Raw genomic sequence first — 19809 nt, 5'->3', positions numbered from 1 at the left:
TCGCGATCTACCGTTTATCAAGCTGTGTGTTTTGTCATTTTTCTAGTTTAAGTTTGTTTTGAGTTTTTCAGTCATGTTATATTTTGAGTCTTAAATTAAAGCCTTTTTGAGTTCACGTCTGTCTCCAGAGTCTGCACCTTGGGTCCTATTCCTGCCTGCACACAGCCATACCTAACAGAGAGAAGGAAGACAGGATAAAAGACATGCTGTGGAAGAGAGACAGAGGTTAATAACAGATATGCTTCAATGCAGAGAGGTCTGTTAATACATAGTGAGCGAGAAAGGTGACTGGAAAGGAAAAACTCAATGCATCATGGGAATCCCCCGGCAGCCTACATCTATTGCAGCATAACTAAGGGAGGATTCAGGGTCACCTGGTCCAGCCCTAACTATATGCTTTAGCAAAAAGGGAAGTTTTAAGCCTAATCTTAAAAGTAGAGATAGTGTCTGTCAGAGGTGTGGACTCGAGTCACATGACTTGGACTCGAGTCATTAATTTTATGACTTTAGACTTGACTTGAAAAAATGTTCTAAGACTTGTGACTTGACTTGGACTTTTACACCAATGACTTGGGACTTGAATTGGACTTGAACCGGTTTACTTGAAAAGACTTGATATTTTACCCCAAATACAAAATTTAACATGCATATTATATAGAGATTGAAAATGTGACGTCATTCACGGGTAGAACCGCAAAGGATTCTGGGAACTCGTGGCAAGCGGTACTAGCGCACGCAGGCTTTCAATTAAAATCAGTTATACAGCAATAAAAAGAAACACAAGAAGCCATTGTATTATTAACTGCAATAGCTGGTCGCATGACAGCCATGGGAAGCCGACGGGTAAAGAGATCGGTTGTTATCGGATTACCTCGTTGAAGAGAAATTGTTCGAGCCATGTTTCCGAAGTAACAAAGAGGCGACGGGTGGCCTGGATTGCAGCCATTCAAAGGTCAAATATAACGTCCCAGAACACTCCAGCTCACAGGTTAGTCTGCTCCAAGCATTTACACGAAGGTCAGTGTTTTTTAGTAGTTAATACGTCATTTTTCATAACATAATTAGTGATATAGGTTACAAGCAAGTCTGGCGCTGAACAGAAATTGTCGCGCTATGCTCCTTTATTTATTGTGCATAAATAGTGAATTGTCCTGACACAATATTGCGTTTCGCTTCTGTTATTATGGTACATTGACAAAAACATATACTTTTATTCACAGGATAAAACGGGTTTTTTGTATCACTAATTGCCCAGTACGATTACAGCATACAGTATTATTGTCACTGCTACATTTCTGTGATGCTACCAGAAATTATTTCCACTACTAATTAATTACCGTTGAGCTCAAAGGTCCTATTAATAAACGGTTAACGAATGTGTATTTATGACGACGATTTGTGAGACTGGTAAACTTATGATACGTACGATGGTCTTTACTTTCTACACGGTGCATTTCAAGGTCCTGCACCCATCCGTCGGTAAACTGTACCTGGGCTTGTTGCAGTGACCTGAAGTTACTAAACTTCATGAGTGTGTGCACTCACTCCAAGAACCGTATAATTATAAATATGCATATAAATATGCTACGATGAGATAGCTGACTTCATCTAACTAGCAAATGTTGTCCAGGCTACGTTGGTGATACAGTTTTTTTAATGTGTATGATATTTTTGTCATGCGATTTTAAAGCCGGTCCTACAACCGCATCCAAGAATAACATGCAGCTTATCTCAGAACTGTCGGTGAAAATTATTCTTGGAGCTAGGTTTAATTGAGCTGCATTTTAAAGAGGTGCAATTTCACAATTTGTGTATATTTTCTAAGTTCACTATTTTGTCATGTGTTGAGAAAAACACAGATTTTAAAATTACATGGTCTAACATTTACATTTAGCATAACTGCAACATTATTTTTTCGTTGTTTTTTTTTTTTTAAAGACTCGAAAGGACTTGAAATTCAAAGTTTCAGACTTGTGACTTGACTCGGACTTTTACACCAGTGACTTGAGACTCGACTCTGACTTGCCTGACATTACTTGAGACTTGACTTGAGACTTGAGGATAAAGACTTGAGACTTACTTGAGACTTGCAAAACAATGACTTGGTCCCACCTCTGGTGTCTGTCTCCCGAATCCAAACTGGAAGCTGGTTCCACAGAAGAGGGGCCTGAAAACTGAAGGCTCTCCCTCCCATTCTACTTTTAAATACTCTATGAACAACAAGTAGGCCTGCAGAGTGAGAGCGAAGTGCTCTAATAGGGTGATATGATACTACAAGGTCATTAAGATAAGATGGGGCCTGATTATTTAAGACCTTGTATGTGAGGAGCAGGATTTTGAATTCAATTCTGGATTTAACAGGAAGCCAATGAAGGGAAACCAAAACAGGAGAAATCTGCTCTCTCTTTCTAGTCCCTGTCAGGACTCTTGCTGCAGCATTTTGGATTAGCTGAAGGCTTTTCGGGGAGTTTTTATGACTTCCTGATAATAATGAATTACAGTAGTCCAGCCTGGAAGTAATAAATGCATGAACTAGTTTTTCAGCGTCACTCTGAGACAGGATATTTCTAACGTTAGAGATGTTGTGCAAATGGAAGAAAGCAGTCTTACATATTTGTTTTATATGTGTGTTGAAGGACATGTCCTGGTCAAAAATGACTCCAAGGTTCCTCACAGCGTTACTGGAAGCCAAGGTAATGCCATCCAGAGTAAGAATCTGGTTAGATACCATATTTCTAAGATTTTCAGGGCCGAGTAAAATAACCTCAGTTTTATCTGAATTAAGAAGCCATCCAGATCTTTATGTCTTTAAGACATTCCTAATTGGTGTGTGTTATCTGGCTTCATAGATAGATAGAGCTGGGTGTCCTCTGCATAGCACTACAGCCAGCTTGAATGCCTGTGGTACATAGCCGATTATTAGAGATAGGTTGATCATATTTAAGATCGAAGAATTAATTAATGGCAGGACTTCTTTGAGCAGTTTTGTAGGAATGGGCTCTGAAAGACACGTTGATGGTTTGGAAGAGGTAATTATTGAGCCACAGCCACCCCCGAAGATGTGATGTGTATGATGATGTCACTTCTTGTCATTGCTCTACACATGCAATGTTTTTGAAGCGTGCTCTAACTGACATATGGAAAATGAGATAACAGACCTAACACAACCTTGTTGAATTTAATATTACAACAAGAACAACTTCTGCTCAAGGGAATAGATTTTTTTCCGGGAAGAGTTAAACAAATAAGAATTGAGGCAAATAAGTTAAACCTCAATACTGTCCTGAAAGAAAATACCTATATTACTCTTGTGTTACATATATTCATTTGCAATAAAAAAAAATAGTTCATGTTAAAAATATACACATTATTCATATTGTTCCTCAACATGCATATCCCATAATTAGAACAGGATTAACAAAAGAATAAGTTGTGCCCGAGAACCCTGTCTGCAGTGTTTCTAAAATAAACGCAACATGTTTGAGCACAAAAAACATGCTAAACCGGTTCAGACTGCAGGTAGGAACGCACATTGATGAATAACAAGGACAGATAAGTCACAATAACTGTTACTGCAGAACTATGAATCCCTATCGCCTAGAACTGTGATATAACCAGAAGCATAACTGGAAAATAACCAAGAATGCATTGGGAGTTTTTTTGGTCTTTTTTTGTTTTTTCCCAGTGGGATGTAATTTTTGCTTTACATGTATTTGTACACTTGTTCTTCTTTTTGTGGTTTGGAAAAAGACTGACCCCTACTGGTTTCTTTGTAATAATATAAACTAGGATTTCATGATTTTATTTAAACACCAAGTTATTTGGGAAAAACTGTACCTGAAAAAAAGGTTGTGATTCTACTTTTAAATAATTTGTAAAAAAAATAATCAAAAAGAGCGAAAAATCATTTGATGTTCATAAAAACAAATAATATTCTATTGTAGTCAATAAAAAATTTTCAAAAGAACAGCACCTGCAGTTCAGTATTAGCTGTCAGGGCAGCTATTGCAGTTTCTCTTCGGGGGCTTTAATTAAGAACTCTTCCTGCAGGACCATTTTGTCTCAAAGAGAGAGAATGATGGATTAGTATTGCGCCCACGCATCATACTGGGATGCAGCTAAAAGGCAGCCATTCATGCGTGGGAGTGAGAGGGTCATTGCTGAGGAGGGAGAGAGGAAGAATGTACGTGCAAACTTCTGTGTAATCACTCTGACAGATCACACCATCCTCCGTCAGCAAAGACTCAGAGCTACTCAGTGACATTCGACAAATCAAGGAAGGACTTCAAATCATTTTTTAAATTTTATTTTATATTTCTGGTAGCTCCAAACAAATTACACATGTAAGGTACCTGACCTGAGAATGCCACTGAGACAATTAACAGCACATCAATTCACTGACATAAGTGGAAAATCTCTATGAATAAGAGATATATGTTCATTGCACAAAAGTATAAGATAATCTATACTATCATTGTACAAAATACAAACATAAAAAATATCTTTTGACAACTTACCACACTGTCAAACAATGTTAGATTGATTATCAGCTCGTAAAATGTGAAAAATATCCATGCAGTCAAAGATAGCCACATAGTGGAAATCGTTATTATCAAAGTGAGAGTTAAGAGTGGGAGACGTAAAAGAGAGAAATTAGTCTGCAGGAGAGTAAAGAGGAAAAATGAGTCTGCTGGAATAAAAGCATCAACAAAAGAGGCAGTTTGAGTAAACTAGCGATGGAGTCATTGAAAGATTAATTCAAGTTCTTTAGTCTTTTCTTCCTTTCATCTCTTCTGGCTCTCCCGTGGCAGAGTGGCTGGAGGCGGTTGGTACAGTGTGGGTGCCCCCCAGCCAGTCCCAGTGAGAGAAGAATGGGGCAAAGTTAGTGCCAGGTCTCTGGTGGTGAGTGTCATGTTTCGGAGCACCACCCCAGAGGCCAAAGGGCACCAAGTTATGTGTGGCCCAAGGGAAGTCATAGCCACAGTGATCCTCAGTGGAAACATAGACATTGAATACCATGAAGCTCCATGCTGTGAGGCAGTGGCACTGCAGCAGGATGGGGTCTACTGTGGCCCAAAATCCCACGCTAAATAACTCCCAACCAGACAGGTACTGGGTGACAAGGCTGAAAGGCTGGTTGTACTGGTGGTGGATGGCGTGGAAAGTGCGGTACAACCAAGCAACCCGGTGGTGCAGCAGGTGCCACAGGTAGTACTGGAAGTCAAAGACCACCATACAGCCCAGGATGCCCAGGAAAAAACTGAACAGAGTGGGGGCTTCGGGGGGTAGAGGGGTTGGTGGCCTCCACAGCCACTGTGCAACTGCAGCAGGAAAGATGTAAAGCAGGTGGTTGTAAATGGTGACACCCAAGGTGGGCCAAATGTTAGGCCAGGTGATGGGTCTGTCTGGATGCAGCCTGTAGCGGTTGATGCACGGCCAGGTGGGAGCCAGCAGGTCCAACACAGTGTAAAGAGCGACCAGGAGAAAATAGGTAGTGACTGAGAGGACCACGGGGAAGAGAGGACTTCTTAGGAGGTCGTGGTAGTTCTGACGGAGATAGTCCCAAATAGGCTGCAGGACCAAGTCCTGGGAATAATCCCCAGTCACATTGTCTACATATGACATCCAAGATAAAGTCTCAGTTCTGAGTAACCCGCCCACGCTCATCATTAATGTGGCGTTTCTCTTCCAAAGATGGCTGATCCAATAGGATTATTTTTAACAAGCAACCAAAGAGGATAAAGAGGGTCTGAATGAAAAGAGGGATCCAAGCTTCCTTGTAATAGGTTAAGCGACAGCAAATTGCCTGGTGATGGTGTGCCAAATTGGACTGGTGGACTGTCTTAGCCTCTTATGTATGTTCAAGCCCCACCTCCACCATCCCCTCCACCCCCATGCATTTTAAAAGAAGGCGCTTTTTAAAGGCCCTTTTTCATGGGCACAAGGACTGCAGCCAGGACGCAGGAGCCGGGCCTCAACAGTTCTCATTTTTGACCCAAATCATCGAGGGAGCTTCCGTCTCCTTGAGAATTCAACTCGGAGACGATGTCATTTAGCTCCTAACATTCTCAGAAAAAAACATACCAAGTTATATTTTCACTACTGCATGTTAACAATCAGCCCTTTCATTTTTCTGCCCCCTCACTCTCAAATCATAAGACAGGGAACACGCACATACACACACCAATACACACAACATCAGACCAAAACAGTAATTAATCACTAAAAAGTTGTCAAATGAGACATGCATTCAAAAGCACTTCCTTTCTGATGCTGAATAGTAATTGGCTTGTTGCTCAGTTTCAGCTTGTTTACAGAAAAGAAATGATGCTATTATTCATAAGTGGGGCAGAGACCACAGCTCTTGCTTCTATAGTATGATAAAATAATTTTGCACAGCAGAGATTTTAATAGGTTTCATGTGATGTTCTGTAGGCATACATTTGGTCAGTTTTCTGTCTTCAACAGCTATGTTTCATTAAACACCATCACACACATCTTAAACTGTACAAACACATTTCTTAGCTTTACAAAGGGTAAATTAAAAATAATACAAATAAAACATAAAATTTATGATATTGGAAAAGCAGTTGCATTGTAGAATAAAAACTTTTATTTACTCCTTGTAATTGTGCATTGTCTCAAATTTTTACTTTACTGTATTTCAGGTTGTACCCATTCCACAATAAAGATTTAAAAAAATCACCTGAAAAATGATTAAACTGCACGAGTCAACACCTGTTTGCCTGCAGTCTCAACTAGCAGAGCTCCATTCTGTAACAACTACATGAGTTAAATGTGAATGTTGTCATAGTCCAGTTTGCTTTCATCTCTCCAGTGTGTTTGATGTCATTTACTTAGTAGATGAGTTCAGTCATGAACTGTATTTACTGGCTGAAAGCAACATGCAACATGTTTCTGCCATTCTGCGGTCACTTGCTGCCATGCTTGGGATCACTGTTCTGCTGTATGACTCCAACATAAGTTAAGTATTAGCTGCCAGGGCAGATGGCACATTTAATTTTTTAATACTTTGGTATACAGAGAAGTTTGTGATTGACTTAATGATTACAAGGCCAGGTGTTGTGGCTTTAAAACAAACCTAAATCATCAACTGTCATGTGGTTTTGTGCATTATGGCCAAACAGCTCTACTTTGGACATGTCTGTCCAGAAGCCTTGAGTGTTTTTTTTTTTCAGATGCAACTTTGCAAACATCACCCATGCTGCCATCATCTTTTTTAGAGAAAAGAAGAATCTTCTCCCAAACAAGCCATCCATTGACCTTCTCCACTTATCCAATTCAGGGCCACAGTTAGGCTAGAATCTTAAGAGTTTGTATTTTTAGAGCAAGGTCAAGTCAAATGGAAGACTTACTGAAATATTTCTTTTGTATGTACTGCATATTCCATAAGACTCTGTCTCCTATTATATTTTTTCTGCCTGCTGCATGTTTCTTGTACAACACCTCCATCTTCTTACTAGTTTAGGATCACTAGAACCTATCCCATCTGTCAAAGGGGAAAGCTGACACAAAAGAGATTTTCACATCTATGGCCAAGTTAGAATCATGACTGAACACAACACTGCATGTCTTTGAACTGTGGGAGGAAGCTGGAGGACCCAGAGAGAACCCAAGGCACAGTGCGGATATGAAGCAACAGAAAGTAGTGTCCTGTTTGGATTTTAACACAAAACTTTTTTACTGCAAGGCAATGACACTTACCACCACACTAATGTGTTCCCTGCATCATACTGCTAAAACTGCTTTTATGGTCACTTGCTGACGATCATTTATTTCAGTGGATTTGTTTAGCAGTACCTGGCTGCTACAGCACTTTTAATTCATGTGGATGACAAATAAGGTTGTACTTTTCCACACACAGTGCAGTGCATTAAATACATTCCTATTTTAGTTTTTCAGTTATAACAACTAACAATTTTTACTGTGTATACTGAAATGTATAATAAAATAGAGTAAAATTATGATGAACGCCCAGCGACTCACTGAACACAACAGAAAATTCAAAGTATTAAGAAGATAATCGTAATACTTCATCATGAGTCCAATTGCACAAAATGTTCATTTCTTATGTGATCAGCACACTTCTTTATAGCTGCCAATAGAGGGCAGTAGCAATCAAGTCTCGAGCAGAGAAGTCATAGAATATAGTGCAAGAGAGCAGTGACTAAAAGGAAATCCTCCTCAGTGGATGAGGAACTGCACTGTGTAGCATAAACATAATCAGTGGAATGGACACACAGCAGAGAAGATGCACAATGTGATGTTTGAATGTCTTTTTTTATGTTTTAAAAATGGTAACACAGAGTGAAGATGTATTACTAACGCAACCCAAAGCTTTAGCTTTCTAGAACTTCTACTTACCATAGTTGCTTTAGTGACATAGTAATAAATACTTTCAGCAGATACATTAATCACTAGCCATTTTTGGCTTATTTGTTTTATGAAATTTCTATTAGCTTTTGCCATAGAAATCATAAAGCACCTCTGGGTCCATAAATGTATCAAGCTAAAAACATTTAATGTTAAAGTTTAATGTTAAATGATAAATAGAATATTTAGAGCAGGGTTGCTAAATTAAACACTAGCTGGAATGAGCCACTGTCCATGCCATTGAGATTAGTTATTGGCCCCACAAATCCTATTCACATGTCCCATATATTTAAAGCTCCTTTAGCCTGTCCACAGTTTCTGTGCATTTGCAAGCCACCAGCCTCTTTTACCAAAGAGAAGGTTAAGAGAAGAAAGACAGCCACACCAATGGAACCTACATATACTACTATTTGTTACTATAAAAATATATAAAATATAAAAATATCTGTATAAATATATAAATATCTACTTATGACACGAGTTGTCATGTTGATAATTTTAAATGCACTGGAAATGAGTAATTAGTAAGATAAGTTAGTAACTAAAAGAGTACTCTTTTCACTTGCAACACACAAAAATAGTAACAAATACAAAAGTTTAGGGAAAACTTAAAAGGTTAAAGGTTGATGCCTCACTCAAGAGAGTTGACGTAGATAAGCCGGCCTTGATATATTTGTGTGAATATTATACACAGAACAATATTTTCAACACCAAATCTCTTGGAAACACCTGAGGGCTGAGAAGTTTGAAGGGCTATCTTTTTCTTGTCTTTATCATCCTTCCTCTGTGTAACTGCTCTTGGAGGCTGTGTGATAGTATGTGTTGACACCAGTGAAAACATGGATTACACCTGCAGCGACAGATTAATGTCTGGCCTCATCTTCAGGTGAAGGTTTACATTCACTGTAACAGATTCTGCTGGAGTGGAAAGCAAAGCCTCCAGTCAGTTTATTGCCAAACAAACAAAAAGAACTGAATATCATTGTGGAAGCATCAGTTTGTTCATTTAGGGGGCAATGTCACGTGTCAATGTGTCATCGTATAGATTTATAGGCACAGATTTGGTAAGACTCTAATTGACAATAGCAGTAATAACACCTGGCTGCATCACTAAAATTAATATTGAGTCAACATGTAATTTTGCTAAAGTAGTTTTTCTCTGGTCCACTTCCAAGTCAGACCAGGATTGACATGCTTAGCCACATTTTAATTCAATAATGGATAACTGAATTGAAAACCTTACTGGGGAAAACCTGATTTTATGAGGAGACTACATCAATCCCACTATAGATAGAGCAAAACTCAGACAAACCCCAAATAATCACAAATATCATCATAAAAATATGAATTTAGTATAAAAATGCACAAAGACAGAATATTATAACTACCTCAACTGCAGAGAGCACTTTGAGTACTCCGGGAGAGTAGAAAAGTGCTGTAGAATCAGTCCATTTACCATTACCATTATATCAAAGAGTAAATCAATTAAATGTGGTGTATTAAACATTAGGTCTCTTTGTGCTAGCAAATTATTTAATAATGAATCAACATATTGATCTAATCTGCATTGCAGAAACCTGGGTACAGCAGGATGATTATATTAGTTTAAATAAATCAACACCTCCAAGTCATCCTAACTGTCAGAATCCTCAAAGCACAGGTGGCAGCAATCTTTCACTCTAGCTTGATAGTCAACCAAACACCAAGACAAAATTGTAATTAATTTCAAGGCCTGACTCTTAGCCTTATCCACCCTCAAAAAAATATTTTCAGTTGTTCTTACCTGTTGTTTTGCTCCCCTGTACTTGAAATTTCTACTCCCAGTCTCCCACAAATCTGCCACTAAGTACAGCAAGTCTAATAACTACTGATATTTGTTAGGAGTCTTTTGAAAGAGTAGTTGTCAACATTTAACTGACCGTTTACAAACAAAGGATTTACAGTTCATATATATTTGGACAATGACAAAAGTAATACCTGTTCACCGAAACATATTCCAAATATAATTATATAATGGACATAATGTGTAGACTCTCAGTTTTCATTTGAGGGTATTCACATTCAAATTGCATTAAGGGTTTAAGAGTTTCTGCTCCTTAACAAGTGCTACCCTTTTTTAAAGGGACCAAAAGTAATTGGACTCAAAGGCAGGTGTGGGCAATTTTGTCGTTATGTCACTATCAATTAAGCAAATAAAAGGCCTGGAGCAAGCAAAATCCTGTTAATGCGAAGATTTTGCTGTGAACAGACAACCTGTTCAGAGGAGTTCAAGCCATTCTTAAGCTGAAAAAACAGAAAGAAAAACATCAGAGAAATTGCTACAATAGTAGCACTGGCAAAATCTACAGTTTGGTACATCCTGAGAAATAAAGAAGCCACTGGTGAACTCAGCAAGGCAAAAACACCTGGACATCCACAGAAGAAGACAGTGGTGGATGATCACAGAATCATTTCAATAGTGAAGAGAAACCCCTTCAAAACAGCCAGCACAGTTCTGGAAAAATATTTTTTGGACAGATGAAGCCAAGATCAACCTCTACCAGAATGATGGCAAGACAAAAGTATGGAGACGGTGTGGAACAGCTGTAAAGAAATACCCAACTGCTAAAAGAGAAGGAAGAACTGGAGGAGATGCAGAAATAGATGCAACAAGTTCTGAAAGATTTTGAATTGCAAGTGTTTTGCAATGCAGCAAGGGCCAAAAATCTTGAAATATTGAGGATGAGAAACAAGAATTGGAGAAAATATGCAGAGAAAGGCAGAGCAAAATCCAAGCAACGGTGAGCAAAAACACTCATTTGCAAGGACTGTATAACAAAGCCCAGTACACAAACACTCAATTGCATGAGAGAAAAAAAGAAGACAAGAGAAAAAACCCCAAAACATTAGCTTTAATGTTGTTGCATTTGTCTTTCTGATCCTACCTAGTTGGTGTTTGATCTTCTTTACTGTGCATCTTTCCTGACTTGATGAAAGCCCAAAAAAATGGGACTCTCCATCATTTGACCCTGGAACTGAAGAAGCTTCTCAGATGAGAGGTGAAACGTCTTCAAGCAACTTAAAGAAGTCCAGATGCTTTTCTTTCCAAGCTCCTTTGACTACGATGACCTGGATGACTGAGAACCTTCACAGACATGTGAAGTATGGGGATGTTTCCCTAGGAGCGTGAAAGAGAGGGAAGGTGCAGGCCCAGATAAAATAAACAGCCTTCTCCTTAAAAATTGTGTGGATGAGTTGGCTGGGATTTTTTTCTCCTCATTTCTTAAAGTCTCTTGAGTTTTGGAAAGTCCCTCAAATCTAGAAGGACTATTGTACCAGTGCCTAAAGTGAAAGCACTTAATTTTTAAATGATTTTGCAAAGCCTTTTGCTTTGACTTCCCCTGTGATGAGATTATCCAAGAAACTTGTAAAAACGGAATTTTTGAATTGACCCTCCAATTTGCTGAACAGATAGGGGGAGAGAGGGGTAGCTGTGTGCACCTTGCTCCATATGGTTCTAAAGTACCTGGATGGTGTCCAAAACTGTTTGTTTTTGTGGATTTTTGATCTGTTTTTATTTGTATCCAGCTCCATATTTTAGCAGGACATCTCACCAGTACACGTAATCTTGATTTGGATCTGATTTCTTGGCTTATTGACTTACGGATAGTAGACTTGTAGTCAAGACCGCCTAAACCAAGACCAAGACAATACCAAGACCAGAGGGTATCGAGACCATGACAAGACCAAGACCAAGACAGACCGAGTCAAGACCAAAACAAAGTCGAGACGAGACCGAGACTGAGACAAAAAAGTCTTTAAACTGCAGCCAGATGCTGCTTCGTTTCTGGGTGTCGGGCATATTCATGTGTTTTTGCGATGCACTCGCACAGCCCTCCTCACCGCTGTCTACTGTCTCACTCACTTACTGAGAGGACAGACACACGCTCCACTTGACTGTCGCGTCTCTCACCCTCTCTGTTTTTCACATAATGATATTATCCTATATCCTCGCATGTGATTGGCCACAATATGGAGGGATTGGAGCATAGCTGAGCCACTGTGTGAGAGCTGAGCAGCAAAAGGAAATTAAGTGAGGAGCCGGCTCTCACTCAATAGGAGTCGACTCTTCTGATTCACTACAAAGCACTCTCTAAGCACGGCTCTTAGAGCTGATGCACATGACAAATTATCGACCGTTACGTTGTGTGTCATGGATACTGTTGACTCCAAATCTCCCGACCACTATGTCGAGCTGAGACAGGAAGACCGAGACAGCGAGACCAAGACAAGATCGAAGGATCCGAGACCAAGACAAGACCAAGACCAAAGTCCGTCGAGACCAAGACAAGACCAAGACCACGTAAGAGTTGAGTTGGATGTCTCGAGGCCGGTCTTGAGACATCCAACTCTAACGGATAGTCCTCAGAAAGGGAGAGTCATCTTATCAGATGCACTTTTATCTTCCACGTGAGAGTGTGTCCTTTCCCCACTTTTATTTGTCCTTAATAAAAATGAGTGTTAGAGTCTCTACCAGGACAAACATATAATCGAGTTTGCAGACGACTCAGTGAATGTCTCTCTGCTCCAGGATGCAGATCGTGACCATGGCCCAGTTGCAGATGACTTTGTAGCATGGTATGGACAGTCCTTTCTGGGTGTTAAAAAACAAAGGAAATGGTTATTGATTTTTGTTCTAGGATGCCCTCTGGACCCAGTGGAGGTGGTGAGTGACAGGAGAACGGCGGCTAAGCTGTCATCCCTGTTGGACAACACCTCCCACCCCATGCAGCAGACTGTGACAGCACTGAGCAGCTCCTTCAGTGGGAGACTGCGGCACCCACGGTGTGGGACGGAGAGATTTCGCAGGTCTTTCCTCCCCACTGCTGTCAGACTCCATAATAAAGACTTTAACTGATCAAGCACACACATCCATACATATGCAATAATACTAAGTGCAATAATCCTTTCTGTCATCGTTGTATTTTTACTCAGTTGTATATAGTATTTGTATTCTATTTTTATCTTATTGTATATTTATTTTATTTTATTCTACTGTATATAGTATTTTATTTTATTCTATTCTGTACAGTTGTGTACTGTATTTATTCTTATTGTATTCTAATTTTTGCCTCATAACTTTTGCACTGTCCACTTCCTGCTGTGACAAAACAAATTTCCCACGTGTGGGACTAATAAAGGTTATCTTATCTTATCTTATCTTAAACAAAAAATCTCATCCCTGCCCCCTGTTTGTGTTCTGCTGGTCCGGGTCTCTTAGCTGGAAGAATGAGAAAAGGTTGGACCAAAGTATTAAAGTGTGTAGCAAACTGGCAGGTATAAAGCTAAATGATCTTGTCCTCCTGTATAGAGGGAGGGCGGCCCTGAAGGCAGAAAAGATTTGGAGTGATTCTCCTCAGTTTCCTCATGCAATTGATGGCTGGCTTCTAAAATCCAAGATGGAGATGGCATAAACATACAGCTTGAAGAACATGACTTTTATATATTTAACCTTTCAGCAACTCAACTCCTGAGAAAAAAATCACGTTAGCTGCTAAATGTTTATGTTTAAGTATGATGATACCAGTGTCTACAGTGATTCATCTGTCTCGCCAGTTCAGTTTGTTCTTCGTTATTGCGTTATACATTATTATTTGTTGCCAAGATGTCAATGCTTTGCTCAGTTATTGATTGTCTTCTTGAGATCCGTGATTCTCAATTATCGATATCGATGCATAACTTTGGAGGCTGGACTGCAGAATGTCCCTGTGGTGCTAATCAAAACCTATTGTAGTGTCACTCTTAGACACTATAATAAGTCATCCAACTAATTAGATTGCTGTTGAAGGTAACATTTGAATGTGTAGCCAGCTGAACTGATGTTTGCAAAGATGAAAAGGATTGAGTATATTTATATGGTACTGTACACAGGAAATTATTATTGGGGGCTGAGCCACCCTAACGGTTTGATCCTCGAATCACCCCTGCTGTGCACACAAATGGTCTTAGGATCTGAAGACAAATAATGTCTTTTCTGTCTCTTGGCCTGCAATAGGCCAAGAGACAGCATGTCTTCCACAGCATGTCTTTATCCTGTCTTCCTTCTCTCACCCCAACCGGTCGCAGCAGATGGCCCCGCCCCTCCCTGAGCCTGGTTCTGCCGGAGGTTTCTTCCTGTTAAAAGGGAGTTTTTCCTTCCCACTGTTGCCAAAGTGCTTGCTCATAGGGGGTCATATGATTGTTGGGTTTTTCTCTGTATCTATGAAGCGCCTTGAGGCGACTTATGTTGTGATTTGGCGCTATATAAATAAAATTGAATTGAATTGAATTGCTTAGGCTGCTGCCCCCGCGACCCGGCCCCGGACAAAGCGGATGAGGATGGATGGATGGATGAATTGAATTGAGGATTAAGGATAAGCGGAAGCGAATGGATGGATGGATGGATGGATGGATGAATTGAATTGAATTGAATAGATTGGGTGTCTCGCCTTATGACAGGTGGAATAGCTGTAACGGTTTGTGAGGCAAACCGTGTGGAGATTGAGAGGTGTGGACCCAGGCACAGAAAATGATGCAGGAGAGACTGTTTCAAACTGAAAATGAGCCTTTACTGTGGCTGTAAGAATTACCACAAAACCACTAACAAAAACCTAAACTGGGGACAGCTAAACATGAAACTAGAAACATAAAACTAAACAACCTGAAACATGGAAATGTAGCTGGAGAGACACTTGGGGAGATGAACAGGATGGCCTATTCCTATTGCAGCATAACTAAGGGAGGATTCAGGGTCACCTGATCCTGCCCAAACTACATGCTTTAGCAAAAAGCCAAAATCCAAACTGGAAGCTGATTCCACAGAAGAGGGGCCTGAAAACTGAAGGCTCTCCCTCCCATTCTACTTTTAAATACTCTAGGAACAACAAGTAGGCCTGCAGTGCGAGAGCGAAGTGCTCTAATAGGGTGATATGGTACTACAAGGTCATTAAGATAAGATGGGGCCTGATTATTTAAGACCTTGTATGTGAGGAGCAGGATTTTGAATTCAATTCTGGATTTAACAGGGAGCCAATGAAGGGAAGCCAAAACAGGAGAAATCTGCTCTCTCTTTCTAGTCCCTGTCAGTACTCTTGCTGCAGCATTTTGGATTAATTGAAGGCTTTTCGGGGAGTTTTTAGCACTTCCTGATAATACAGTAGTAATTACAGTAGTCCAGCCTAGAAATAATAAATGCATGAACTAGTTTCATTTCACAACAGGTCATAAAAACACAAGAAACACAAAATCAAGTCAAAAGGACCCCGAACAATAGGCTCCAGTCCCCTGCAAGTCTGAATTAGGTTCTTTCATTGAGTAAAGAAGGTGATGTACTTGAACTTTTACAACTTTAAAGAATTGTTTTACACTAGTATCTAAATTTAGATCCTAGATGTTATTGTTGCAATTCATAAGTATTTGTAGGAGTTTCCTACAAACACCATATTTCAACATGCATTTTATGGTGAGCTGATAGATTTTTGGTCAGAAATCAGTCAGTAAAGAACAAGTGAAGTCTTCCAGCTTTGCACAAAACACCACGGATCACTTTCATATAATTTGTATTTTCTTCTCTTCCAACATATCTGTACTAAACAACATTGAAATGTTTGCCAAAATGCAACAATTAGTGGGAGTGAATCTTTAATAGCACGTAAACAGCGTTTTTGTTGTTTAATTTCAATTTTTCTGTTGCTTGTCATTCTTTCTTCACACAATAAATTATTACAATAATTTGTACATTACAGCTATGGTAGAATTATTTTAATTGAGAACCAATTTCTAATGGGAATGCAGAGGAAATACTTGCAGTAGGATGCTGTTATAATTTTAGGAAGTCAGGACCCAAAATTCAAAAGATGAAAATTTCTGTCAACCAATGAGCGGTTTACAGAAATTTTATTTAAGAAATTGACAGTGGGGGTTAATCAGGTTTCCAGGCCATAAATTAATAGAATTTATGATGGAAGACAGTCTCCAGCCATTTCAAGAAGACAGAGCGGGTGAAGAATTGTGGCACGGAGCTGAAAGAAACAGACTAGTGTAAATGACCAGGTTCCCAAAAAGATCCTGAAGCAACGCAAGGTCCTATTCCCAGTCTGACACAGCTTCATTCAGTAAGGGCTCCCGTGCTGTCATCACCTTTAAGAAAGTGACAGTGAGGGGAGAAAAACAAGGCAATTCAAGGGCTGATCTTAAAGCGAAGGAGAGAAGGTTAATTGGTTCCAGGCCGTTGATTAACAGAATTTATATTGGATGACAGTCTTACTTTTTCCATGGGGGCTTCCGAGAAGGGTGCAATATTTCCTTTCCCGGGAACAGGTTAGTGGCAATGCTGGAGCGTGGCAGGCAGGTTGTGATGTGAAGATAATGGACTTAGGATCCAGAACTAGGATGAATCAGTTTGTGCAGGAGGCACTACAGATGCTCCACAGGAGGGGTGAGCTGGAATCTGCTTCCAGCTTAAGGAATCTCCATTTACCAATTAGTTTCTTTCTGTCTTGTATTTTTATTGTTTTGTTTACTTCAAATTTAATCACAGCTATTAAAGCAGTGTTTTTGAGTTTACGTCTTTCTGCTGAGTGGTCTAAAGTGCTGAGTGCTCCTGTGACAGATAGGCGGCCTGTTCTCCCACCCTGTGATAGCTGGCACAGATCCTTCACCCCTGTGATGCCAAATTGAATAAGCTGATGAAAATGCATGGACGGATGATCTTGAACAAATTCTTGTTGAACTTCAGGCTTTTGGAAATTCTTCCAAAGTTTTTTTTTTAAACTACTGAAAGTTCCCAGATTGCTTTGATGCTTAAAGGAATTTAACATATTTAAAGTTCTGTAAGTATACAGTAAAATCATGATGTAATTTTCCCAACAACTGATTACAATGCAGCCACTCATCTAAACAGGGCATTTTGTAGAGGATATTGCAAACATGGCAGTGTTTCTTGAAACAATGGTGATCTCAAAAATTCTAAAAAACAATTTCTCAAAACCATAATTCAGCTTCTTTCCCAAAATACTGTTTCGACTTTCATCTCAAAATTACAACTTTATTCTCAAAATGATCAACAATATTTTTTTCCACTAGCATTTTGAGATCTCTTTTAATCTCTCTGGAGACACCAGCCATGCCATACTTTGCTTCAGCTCTTCCTACTTTTTATCTGCTTTTCAAGAATTAAACAATTTTTCTTCTGCATTTCTGCTTCATTCCTTATCAGTTTTTTTTTTTTTTTAAATCGAACTTCTAAACGCAACCTCAATTCACAGTTATGGAGTCATGGAGTCATAACTCCATACATGTTAGTCAGTGATGATGGGCCTTTCCTTCTGTTTTATTTTTTTTCTAACTTTTGTACATAGTCCACATATTTTTTCTTTTTTTTTCTTTTTCCACATATTTTTTCTTCCAGTCTTTAAATAGACTGGATAATGATAATGACTGGAAACAGGCGAGAACACCACTGACACAGGAAATAGAACTAAACTGACAAAAGTCCAAACTGAACACACTGGGTCAATGACCCAGGTACACTGACAGTACATAACACTACATATACTTTCTGACGATAAAATAGAATAACTCCACTGGCATGTCTGCAATTACAGTAAGTACTTTGTATCTTAAACCTACATTATTTTTGATGGTTACTTGGGGGTGATAGCTTTGGCTGAAATGCAAATACAAATACAGTGCAAAAACAAAAAATGCATATAGTAATATTTAATAACATATTTAAACGAATTTATGTATTCTGAATTGATCCACAAGATGTTGAACACACTTTCTTCTTATCTTAGCTATTCATAGTTCAATTCCTATCTCCTCAATTAAAGATATTAGGCGCTCTTCAATGGGAATGTTAATGATAGCCTTTTATTTAAATGCATAATTTTGGACATTATTAGTGTTAAAAACAGTTATTATATTGAAGCCATGTTTTCTTTATTGCAATGAAAAAGGTCAAATTTTACCTGTAAACAAAATGGACACATCATCTTTTCTCTTTGTAGTGATCTTAAAGCTGCTGCAAATGACGAGAGAGAACATGAGGGGATCTAAAGTGGAAGAGCATCTGCCAAGTGAGCAGGAGACAAGCGTGTCTTTAAATTCATTTTCAAATAGCAACAAGATTCCTGGTTTATCATAGGGTAAAATAAATGATCATTTAATGGCCTTCATCAAAGTGCCTGTTGCTTAGAATTTCACTCTACATCTGTTAAGTTGTACATGATAGACATGGATCATCTTGCGGAAAATACAAGAATTTTGTATTTATTGAAAGATAATTGTGTAATGAGACACATTGCAGTGTTTGATGTAATGCCAGTTTATGGTTTTACAGGGCACCTTCTGCACAATCATTACTAACAGCAGCTGTGAAGGAAACAATTTCATCACCTTAACAAATGGAAAGTCATTTTCTTTGTGACAGTGGCTGCAAGTGGGAGAGAAGTTGCAGGGACACCTGACAACGAACATCTCTCAGGTGTTGTCACGAGGGCTCGGAGCTGAATAGAGTGTTATTCTCCTCTCTCAGTTATGACACGGTGACAAAGGAGGGGCGACTGTGTATGAGAGGGACACAGAATGACAAAGGATGAAAGCTGCAGTTACTAAAAATAAACCCAAGAACGAGAACATCAAAACATTTGAATCGCAAGGTCAGCCTGAGAGAACAAGAAGAAAAGCAGCAAAGTCACTCAATGCAACTTTCATTTTATAAACTTCTCCACACATGGAAATTCAGTATATAAGGCAAAAAAAGAAATTTCTGCAGTTCTTGAAAGCTTGGAAGTCAATATCTGGTATAGCCAACTTTATTCTTTAACACTCTTCTTTAAGCAGTCTTCAGGAATAGCCTTCTTGAAGGACACTCAAACCTTTTTTTCCACGTCAATATGCATTTGGTTTCAAGATGTTCCCACACTGCTATCAGTCCATAACGGATAGTTTTCCAGTTTGTGTTTTTCTATCCAGGTATGCTTTTACTGCATTGGCAGTGTATTTGGTATGACTGATATGCTGCAAAATTAAGCTCTTGCTTCTGAATTTTTTCAGATGGTATTGCATGGTAGAACACAATCTGAGATTATTTTTATGTCTTCAGAATTCTATCAATTTTGACAAAATCTCAAACACTACTGACTGAAATGGAGCCTCAAACCATTCTAGCCAATAAAAGTATTTATTACGGCTATAATCCTGTCTTGGTCTCTGCTCTTGAGCTGGGTTTTTTGGTTAGTCCTGACAGTCAGCACAAGGACTAGACTAAAAGTGAATGAAAAAAACACCAATGTCCAGAAAGGCTGAGAAACTTTAGCAAATTTTACAACAAAGTGTGTCTAGTTGCAACTGGGCAGAAGTTGTATCTTTCATTGCGTAAACATTCATAGCTAA

General features: G+C 39.1%; 1 protein-coding gene across 1 annotated transcript; it reads right to left on the bottom strand.

The window, feature by feature from the left end:
- Positions 1 to 4329: 4329 nt before the first annotated feature.
- ch25hl2 (cholesterol 25-hydroxylase like 2) lies at positions 4330 to 5796 on the bottom strand. Its single transcript, XM_085281267.1, has one exon. It carries the CDS (start codon positions 5668 to 5670, stop codon positions 4768 to 4770), a length of 903 nt encoding a protein of 300 aa, XP_085137393.1. The 5' UTR covers positions 5671 to 5796; the 3' UTR covers positions 4330 to 4767.
- Positions 5797 to 19809: the final 14013 nt, after the last annotated feature.

This window comes from Mchenga conophoros, linkage group LG7, assembly GCF_057382185.1.
Source record: "Mchenga conophoros isolate Kocher_MC1m ecotype Shallow Benthic linkage group LG7, M_conophoros_male_GT1.1, whole genome shotgun sequence".
Taxonomy (NCBI): domain Eukaryota; kingdom Metazoa; phylum Chordata; class Actinopteri; order Cichliformes; family Cichlidae; genus Mchenga; species Mchenga conophoros.
This window is presented reverse-complemented; position numbering and strand designations above follow the sequence as displayed.

Excerpts from the sequence above, each read along its gene's own strand:
- ch25hl2 (XM_085281267.1), bottom strand. The coding sequence starts at position 5,670 with ATGATGAGCGTGGGCGGGTTACTCAGAACTGAGACTTTATCTTGGATG.